The following is a 10,751-nucleotide window of genomic DNA, read 5'->3' on the forward strand; positions in this document are numbered from 1 at the left end:
GGAGGTGGAGGTGGTTTAGGAGGAGGTGGTGGTTTCGGAGGAGGAGGTGGTCTAGGAGGTGGAGGTGGTTTAGGAGGAGGTGGTGGTTTCGGAGGAGGTGGTGGTTTGGGAGGAGGTGGTGGTTTGGGAGGGGGCGGAGGTCTAGGATTAATTGGTAATGGCATTATTGCTCTGCCGCTTTCATTGAACTATGGAGGAGGTGGTGGTGGTGGTTTTCCGATGAGAAATGGCGGTTACAGAATATGGTGGAACGACTAAAGTAAGTTTAATATATTATATTATTATACATTCATTTCAATATTTTCTTATACCATCATTGCTTATTTAAGTAAAATCACATATATTATTTAGAGATCTATTGGCTTAGGTAATATTGATAAATTTATTAATTTTCCAAAAGATTTTAATAGAATTGGACATATGTCATTTTCCCATTACAATCAAAAGTTATTCTGGCAACATTTTTTTAATTAAGTTATTTGTATTACATAAACTTTAAAGAAAAATGTTTTTGAAAATAGGGTGTTACGTAAATTTGACGAAAAGTGACCTATTTGAAGAAATTTGTTTTCTTTAACAGTAAATATATCTTTATAAATGTACATCGTCATGTTTTGAACAGTATTAACAAAATGACGCTCCCAATATTGTCTACTGTAAATTTTTTGATTATTCTTAAAAATAAAGATTTAATTATCTTTGGTGATATATTGTATCTACAGAGAAAGAGAAAAAATCCAGTTCACGCCTTTTTAGTTTGCTGAGAAGAAGAAGTTGTCATCAAATGTGGATCGCTAAAAATGGAGTCTTCAAGTGCTTCATCTTAAATATTTTTATCCACCCTTCAGTGGTGATATTCTATGGATTATTCTCAGAAGTTAAAAATTAGCGGCTCTTAGTAAAATTTATGTTAAAAAGATAACTTCGTACTAGCTCGGTCGCTAAGTGATATGTATTGATTTCGTTATGTATCATTTTCTCCAAACTGAAATAAAAGATTTCATAAAAATAACTAGACAAACTTATCTATCTTTTCTTCCGTACGTTTCGCGTGTATTTGAAAGCAGTCAGTCAAGTCCGAATCACCATTTCGTCGCAACCTGGGAGGGTCAGATGCAATGGATACCTCTTCCTCCCTCTTTACGGTTTCTATTTTAAAACTGATAAATGCTAACGAAAATTCTCGAAAACAAGCTATGTCACTTTGTTAAAACACTGTTTATTCTCACCTCTCCAAAGCCATGCCCATGAATGTTATGCAGTAGCATTTAGTGCTTCAATACCACTTCGCTTCATTTTGTTGTGAAAAACATTTCGCAAACAGTTCACTGGTAAATCATCAGTTTTCACTAGATCAACTTATCAAGTGCGTATTTCACATAAATACCCTATTAAAACACATTTAATACGTTAATCTAGTTAATGTGGTAAGCTTTGCTAATAGCTGACTTGTTCAGTATAATACCCCGGATATTGTTGTATTATTTCGTATTAGATTTTAGGTGAGCAGAGAGTTCATGAATGCTTAAGATATTTGGGGAATTATTGGTGTGAAGTGTTTCTTGGCTACTTCAGAAAGTAGGGTAATGCTGTTTTGTTGCTTTTGTTGGGTTTGATATTCTCTCATGAAGGCTGTGTTTTTGACTGCTTTTATGACAGAGTTGTTTTTTTAGTTTTGGTGCGTCTCAGTGGTGAATATTTGTTGCCTGATCATTAGTTTGGTATATGGGTTATGTTCAATTGTATTGTACGTTTGATTCTGTGGGTTTGGTATTGTTGTGTATATTGTAAATTATTTTTGATGTCTTTATATTTAGGACATCCTTTGTAATTTGCCGTGTGTCTTTGTTTGCAATTGATTCAGGGCTTTCGTGTTATTTTGTACAGGTTGAAATATAATGATCTCCACCACAGACCACACATCGTGGGTGAGATCAACAGGCTGCCGCGACATGGCCGTAACGTAGGTGATCGTAAAATTGATACTAGAGGATAATACCATTTGTTCTACACTCCGACACGCTAACCACTGGACAGCATTCGGCCAAGCAGAACATATGTAGAATATTTTTACTTATGATAAATAGCTAAACAGGCAAAGTCATATCTTTTGTAATGATACATTTGAACAAAACCGAAATTATATAATAAAAACTTATAACAGTTTTATCAAATTAAAACATTCACTGCCTATTGTTCAATCACCGCACAGATTGCCACTGTGCATCTTTGCGCCAGAAACAAACATACAATGCTTTTCAAAATATCCACTGTTTTTCACTATCAAGTCTTTCTATTACTAAAAAAAACCTTATTTTCTACAAAAAGGGGTGTGTTATTTTGAATGTCCAACAGGAAACACAGAGAAAGAAGCATGGTTTGTTAGCCAAAACCTCACTTGTATATATATCCATTTACATCGTGTTATCGACTTCATTAGAGATTCAGAGTAGAAGCCCCTTAAGTGACGTATAAAGTATTTTTTACCACAGATTTTCACAAATATTCTCAAAATATTCTAACCTATATTAAAATGGATAGAAAACTTGACCGCTTATTCGTATTTACCAATTAAACTATTTATTTCACTCCAGTGACAGCTTTATCGACAACATGAGTTTATCATCAACTAAGTTGTAGTAATTAAATTTCTGCGACAGCTCTATAGACTAAACTAACCATTCAAGCTTGTAGAAAACGTTATGAAGTGAAGAAATATTTTAAGCAGATTGTCAGTTTAATCAATGAAGTAAACTATTGAAATGTGATTACTTTAATTTCAACGCCTCGTAAAATACAACAATATACAAAACTGACTGCAAATCGTCAGTAACGAAAACTCTATCAACAGTTGACGAAACTAATTTTCTTTTCTTTTCTTCAGAACTTAAAATTTCAGAGTTTAGCAGAACAACTCGAAGTAGCTGGGAGTAGTAATAAGAATAGGCTGTTTTTGGGGTGTTTTTTTTTCTTCATAATTTAGTGGTAGGTACACAATCGAATAATTCAGTTCGAAGAAGTTAAGAACATGCATGATGTTGTTATAGTGGATGCCCAGTGCAAGTTATTTTAAGACGTGTAACAAAACGTCAGCTGATTATATATTAATAGAATTTCCATTTTTGACTTGGTACCGTTTTATTTTTAACTAGCAGCGTTACCCGGCGTTGCCTGGGTTTTCGAAAAAAAAAAATCCTACTCTCTCTGTTTCCCCGTTCCATATTTCGATAGGTAAAAAATATTTTGTGAAATTACAAAACACAACAACTTTAAGTTTGATTTTTGTAAGTAAACTACGAACCCGTTTTAAATCAGGGCTTTTTTATGAACGATGTTTTTGTTCCTTCACTGGCAAGGATAAATAGGCCCTTATGGAGAATATGTAGATTATCTTATACACGTATGAGTACCTGTTCTGGCGAACAGGATAAACATAGCTGTATTCCCCTCATCATCCATTATCCCTTCTCAAATGTTAAAATATCAAACGTAAATATGTATGTAATGTTATGTTGAATTTGCTTTAACGTAAATTTTAATGTAAATTTTCATCAATGTGATACCGTATTCACATTATAACATTGATGTATGAAATATACGACAAACAAAATTCAATATTGTGCTTTATAATATATTTAAAGAAAAAAAATGTACTTCCAGGTATCGAACCACCCAGAGAAAAAATGTATAATAAAATACATTCACTGACTTGGCTTTAATCTAATTTTACACAATAAGTATTATAATGTAAGCTTTACTCTTTTTACGTAGTGTATTTTATGACAGACAGCATAATTTTATTTGATAGGCTAGATCTACTGTTTGCTTTTTCACACAAGACATTCTAATTCTGCATGCATTTGTGTGAAGTTAAATATATGATGTATTAGTAGATGTATAGTAAATGACCTATAACTAAACATGCCTATAATGCTATAATCTAAATTAAATGTTAACTCAATTAAATTAAATGTTAAATTCTAAATTAAATGTTAACGTATCAAAAAATGTCACCTCTGCATGGAACTTATTCATGTAGTGTATATGTTAACGATAAAATTACTGGTTCGGCTAGCAGACGATAGACGCGTATATCAACAAAAAATTGTCGTTTTGTGCACCTTCACGTGAGAGAAATGTGACCTGCACAGTGAATGCAGAGGAAAAACAAGCAAGCAAACAAACAAACAGAAAGATTTTGAGTTTTATATATATATTAATCTATACTCGTTCAATTAGGCTCTATTTCAAGATTTTGATTTAGTATCGTTTGATTTTGCGTTAATTTAAAAGGTATGCTTGCACAGTTAAGGAATATTCCAAATATTTTGCCATGATTCAGTTTCATTTCCGATAGTTCTTGTTCTTCAGTTTATCCATAACAGGAGGACAGATGAGGGATGGTATTTTTGAAACATGATATAATCCAAGAACAGACCGGGCCTCACGTTTCATGTTTTTGTGTGTTTTTTTCCTACTGAATTACACAATTACACGAACCAATTATATAATAATGTCCACAGTCTGGCACGCAGACCGCTGGACCGGCAAAATGTTACTACGTTGTCACTGTTACTCAACATTAAAACAGCTAGTGTTAGGCCCAATTTCCGTGAAAACAAATTCCTAACTTCAGTGTCTTCATTAAAAAAAGTAAATTATATTAACAGTACACTACTGATATAAGTTTGCAACACCTTTTATAACTATATTTTTAGGACTAAAAGATATAGTTTAATACTTTTAGAATAGTCTTAAACGTTTAAAATAAACTTATATGAAATATTACAGAAATATAAAAATATTCTCAGTAAGTATCAATTTAATTCAAGTATTTTTAAGTGAAATAACAGTGTGAGTTCGTATGATAAATTAGTACATGTCTGTGGAACAGATTAATTCCATTTTAAAGATCATTTTTTGCAAAAAATGATTTGCCCAAAAAGAGTTTGAATAAAGCACTAATCATTTTGAGGCTGCAGTGCAGTTAGATAATAGGTTAGTACCTGAAACACAGAAATACTTAAAAATATATATTATATATGAGAAAGAAAAGCTTTATGGATTTACAGGTGATTTAAGCTGTAAGATTGAAATGACACAGCACTTACTACGAAGCAACTATTCAAGCATGAATGATTTTCTGAAACGTTTGAATGCAACTTTCCACTACTACTACTCACAAAAGTGAAAGATAGTGTGGAAATCTACCCATGGAGATTCTAATAGGGTCCATGCCTAAGTTACGTTTTCAATTAAACCTGTAAGTTCCTACTTACAATAGCTTTTATATAGCATGTAAAATAACAGATGTAATTTTTATTCAAGTCTCCCACATAACTCTTTATGTTTCTACTGTTCTCACTATAAAAAGTTCAATAAAGTATTTTTCGTGGCATAGCGGCTCACAGAATGGCTCTGAGTTTTTTTTTCAAGTACAAACTTTTCTCTCAAACCTGTATTTTTGATCGATTTGAGATCTAATTACAGCCGCGGCTATTAAGGATTTCCTCTTGTTGTTTATACTGTTTTATCAATAATAAAATTGGCATACACCACCCATTCATTTCAGAAGGACCCGTTTTAAAATTTACTTTCATATCAAACGTTTAGAACATGAATAGTGAGTAAAATCTTATAAGAAAGAACCAGTCGTATGCATATGTGGTAAGTAAATCAGTTAAGACAAACAAGAAACAATTGAAGCCACTTTTTTTTTTACTAATTTCTGTCCATTACAAAACCGAAATCAGTTAGTTTTTCAGTTAGATATGTTATAAATATAGTATTATTTACTCTTATGTGTTTTTATTACACTATGTGATGAGAGGCAAAAATTGTACTATTCACGTACAGCTACAAGCTGCGTCTGTGGATGTGAAAATTGACAATGAAAATAAGTTTGGAAAACACTAAAATATTAGACTGTTAGTTTAAACTATTATTCTATGAACCAATTTTTACAACTCTGTGAAAAATGTCAAAGTAATTAAACTATTACTTATTTAGTTTTCGAATTTACACACGATGATTCAAACCTATCTATCGACACACGCTAATACTTCATATCATCAAAAATTATCAGAGTCGTCAGGCATGTATTAATCTATATGTCCCACGTGTCAGGGTTTTACGGGTTTCAACCGTCCGATTATACCAGTACAACAATGTTTCAATTTGCGTTATTTTCTATTATTTTCCAGCTGAAACGCACTAACGTCCTAACAAATTGGTATGTAGTTTAAATGAGTAAACCCTTCAGAATGAATACAAAATTGCTGCTTAAATCATTCAACAAATATAATTGTTAATAAGAAGTTCTGAGTGAAAGTAAAGAACAGTGTGTAATAATACATCAATCACACTGTAACGACGAGGCTTTTCACAAGTCACGAAGGCTCTTCAAACCAACTAGGATACAACAGGCAAACAGAGTAATAATTGACACACTATTTATATTGGCAAATCGCTTGACAACAACTGTTATGGTGTGAACTGGATTAAGCTCAAAAAGTGTAGGTTTTCATCAATTTTTACTTATATCACAATGCATCAGAATTAGGGTAAAAAGTAGTTAACACTATATTATTTATTTCTTTTAACACCATATATTATTAATCATTATTTAACTTGAATTAACCTGATCATTATTCAGAAGATCTGACGAACCAACAAGTTAGACCCAGTAGAAAAGTTTCAAAATTATGTGTGTAACATAAGCACCGACTTGTCAAGAATATTGGGGTGAATTGGGGGCAGGGGGGGGACTCCTTAACGTTCTTTATCCACATTATAAATTACTAAATTAAAAAAAAATTTAGATGAAAACGGACTGATACTCTTATAATTCACACTATACACTATTATGCTATCGTAAATACGAAATTAAACACTTATAATTCACACTATACACTATTATGCTATCGTAAATACGAAATTAACATATCTGAATAGAAAAGGTCAGCGCAGATACAATCCGCACGACCATTCGTGTTATGTTGACAAAACGCAAGTTAAAACGTAAATTAACCAAGCAATAAAAATCACAATATAAATCACGTCTTCGGAGAATAATATGTTATTAAAATAATAGTGTCATTATAAAAAAATATATACATATTCACTCGTAGCGTTTGAAAACTAGTAACTCACGTACAAGATACTAACTTTCATGAAATATATTAACATTAATTAAAAAAAACATAAAAATTAAATCTTAGCCAGTATATGAAGAGTTATACAGTTTTGGGGTGGTATTGAAAATTCCGCCATTCATTCCACTAAATACTAGCCCCCACCCCCAGTGGCTCAGCGACAAGTCTGGAGGCTTAGAACGCTAAAAACCGGGTTCCGATATCTGTGCTGTTCCTACCACAGATAGTCCATTATGTATCTTTCCGCTTAGCAACAGCCAAATACATAATTACTGCCATCTACAGGTTAAAAAAATCATAAAGCACTGATATTTACTTTATAGCCCTTTAAATTGGGCTACTGTTAATCCTCTAATTTGTATTATCATTTTAATTCAAACAAAACTTCAAATTGGACCAAAAACAATATATAAATTTATAAAACAACTTGGTAAATTAACACAGGTTTTCTTTTTTGCCCTTTTCATTTTAAGTATGGAAACACAAATAATGCCACTTTTCCTTGTATGAGAGATTCTGGTCATCAAATTGATTAGAAATCAACAAGAATTTTATACAAAACCAATAACTAAATAAAAAGAAGAATCGTTGAAAGTCACTTAGTCACAAGTCTGCCTAATTTCTTCATCTCTTAAGGTCACTTTAAATACATTCCTGACCTCCTGTGTCCTTTAGGAAATGCGGGGTCACGTAGGCGTTTTAACCAGTTTTCTTAAGACAACTTGAGACTGTAAAGGACGCACAGATATGTCGAAACTAGTTTCTCTAATATCAAGACTTCTGACGGCCTGTTCCATTTACCCTGGTTTTTCACTGGCCATGCTACAATTCAAATCATATGACTACGTTAAGTACATTATTAGGAAAAATTCATAGAAGTTGTTGGGATCGCAATTATGCAACAGCTGTTAGATTAGTACAGTAGTGATACTACATGCAGATATTGTAAGATTTATTGGGGTGGGGACGTGATCCCCTAAAATAAATATTTTTCAGGTTAAATGCTCCCTATGTATATTAACAACTATGAATATTCATAAAATGCTGTAATCTTAATTCATGATTTTCTAGCTTTCAAAGTGTATTTCTAAACAATTTGTATAAACTGTGCCTGAAAATAAATGTTCTATAGTTCTCATATTTGTTAGCAACGTTTGTTTGTTTGGATACTTTTAGTATGTTAAAATGAACAACCAAGCAACTTTAGGCTTTTCTTTGTTGTTTGTTGTTAAACAAAAAAAACAACACAACTGTCTGAGCTCTGCCCCACTGCAAGCATCGAATTTGAAGCCCAATTTTTAGTGTTATAAGTTCTTACCCCCGAGTCACAGGTGGACAACTTTAGGCACTATGATATATACGTAAAACAGTTACGTTTCATACAGAATGGTATCATCGTATTTTTATTATGTACATTTTGTTACAATGCTTTATGGGTGTATTTTAAATATATAAACATAAAAATGAAATCCAGGTATTATTTTTAGATAAATACTGAATAACGGTGCTTGATTAAAGGAAAAATCATTGTCTTAAAAAAGAGTGCAAATCTCCTGTCAGTAAACTATATATAGGTATTAGTTAAGCAAAACAAATGATAATTACGTACTAGAAACTTTTAGATTGTGCCCAAGAATTTTAAGATTGTTTTTGTTCCTTAAATGTTGAAAATGTGAGACACGAAGTATCATGAAATTTTTAGCTTTGTTTCGGAACAAAAATGGCACTAGTTTTTCGTTTAGCGCTTCTTCTGAAAACATTAACAGATGCTAAACATCTGTGATATTATGAAAGTGAAAGTTTGGTTTATTTTTATGTAATCAACGAACACATTCAACCGTTAATTGAATCGTAACACTTTCAGGCTTATATTGATTTCTCTGAAATGTGTTTGGTTAAAGTGGGTCATAATTCCGAATAGATGTTGTTTTAATGTTAGTCATAGGAATTAGAAACGTTTCATCTTAGTAAATTTTGTGTACTATGTTAACAACTGCCCTACAATTGAAGTGTGAAGATAATAGTGTACAATAGCGACATTGTTGATCAAGAATGACGTATAATTATAAACAAGTTGTCTCATTACACTTTGCCAAATTCTCATGAAATAAAGAACACAAAAAGGCTAAAGACAAGTATATAAGACGAACAGAGTTGCAAACACGTCAAACTATCTTCATCCACAAAAGAGGATCAGCAGTTAAACCCAATATGAAGAAAAGGGTAGGTGAGAAACTAGGCTTAGTAAACTGGAATCAAATCTATAGTTCTCAGAGCCGTTGAAAACCTTTGTTAAAAGTACTCATAGTTAAACAATAGTAAAAATTTATGAAGAATTGTTACTGTTCGATCAAACTAGCAGTATCGTAGGTTTCAATTAAGAATATAATGATTTTTATATCCATGTTTTTCACTCTAAAACAAATGAACACATGATCTAAACTTTTAACAAATCACAAAATCCTAGTTTAATTCAGTTCTGTTATAAAAGGCAAAAGAACTTTGTGCAGTTTCGAGTTAAATCCTAAAACAATTATTAAATATTGGCTAGAGGGTTTTAAATTATCACGAAAATATAAATTTACAAATATAATCCATTTTTAATGTATTAGCATCTTTTATTTTTGAAATCCGATGCTTGATTCCCCGCGGTGGGCACAGCGGATAGCCTAATGTCGCTTTGCTCTAAAACAAACAAACGAACAAACTTTGATTTTTTATATAAACATTTATATTTCTTTTCTGTAATATTTTTACAAATAAATCATGGTTTTTCTTTTAACTTTTATTCCAACAGGTGGTATTTATTTTGTCCCTCCTAACTTTGAAAGCAGTAGTACACGCAGAGACCGAAGATAACGTGAAAACAGAAGATGATCTAAAAGCTTCAGAAACCGGTTATGGCGGAGTTGGAGGTTTAGGTGGTGGCTTAGGCGGAGGTTTAGGTGGTGGCTTAGGCGGAGGCTACGGTGGTGGTTTGGGCGGAGGTGGTGGTTTTGGAGGAGGTGGTGGTTTGGGCGGAGGAGGTGGTTTTGGAGGAGGTGGTGGTTTTGGCGGAGGTGGAGGTGGTGGTCTCGGTGGATTCGTAGGCATATCGGTAAGCTATTAGATGCGAGACTTCATCAAATAACCTTATATTCATCTTCATGTGACATTTATTGAACGTCATCTTAGCGATGTAAAATATGTTATACGTAATCATCTATTATAATTACTGAGTAACGCTGTCTTTAAAAAGATTTACGGTTATTATTTTGAACCTCATTCAAAGTAAGTTAGATATTTAGACTAAATTATTATATTTGTGCAGCAAGTACTTGTGTAAATTAAAATGCAGAAGCCTTGAATGGACTGTTAGATCATGTATTTTAAAATGACTAAAACTTATTCAATAAGTATCATAGTAACCAAAATAGATAGTAAAACTGTCATTAAACTATTACCACGAGATGACTTTTCAACTATCATCGCTTTAGAGAAGCTATGAACCACATTATACATATGGCACATGTTGGTATTTTCATCTCTTATATAAACGTAGTTATACAGTGTATTTCTTGGTTTCAGTTTAGACAGAGCTCAGGATCAAACGTTATT

The 10,751-nt window shown here is 32.4% G+C and overlaps 1 protein-coding gene across 1 annotated transcript in view; it reads left to right on the top strand.

The window, feature by feature from the left end:
- Window positions 1–10,263, top strand: part of LOC106471397 (glycine-rich cell wall structural protein 1.8-like) — a 56,112-nt gene extending 45,849 nt beyond the window's left edge. Inside the window, exons 11-13 of the mRNA XM_022400941.1 lie at window positions 5–245; window positions 1,818–1,887; window positions 9,952–10,263. Coding sequence (XP_022256649.1) covers window positions 5–245; window positions 1,818–1,887; window positions 9,952–10,263 — 623 coding nt within the window. The remainder of the gene's footprint in view (window positions 1–4; window positions 246–1,817; window positions 1,888–9,951) is intronic.
- The last annotated feature ends 488 nt before the right edge of the window (window positions 10,264–10,751 follow it).

This window comes from Limulus polyphemus, unplaced genomic scaffold (genome assembly GCF_000517525.1).
Source record: "Limulus polyphemus unplaced genomic scaffold, Limulus_polyphemus-2.1.2 Scaffold112, whole genome shotgun sequence".
NCBI classification, from domain to species: domain Eukaryota; kingdom Metazoa; phylum Arthropoda; class Merostomata; order Xiphosura; family Limulidae; genus Limulus; species Limulus polyphemus.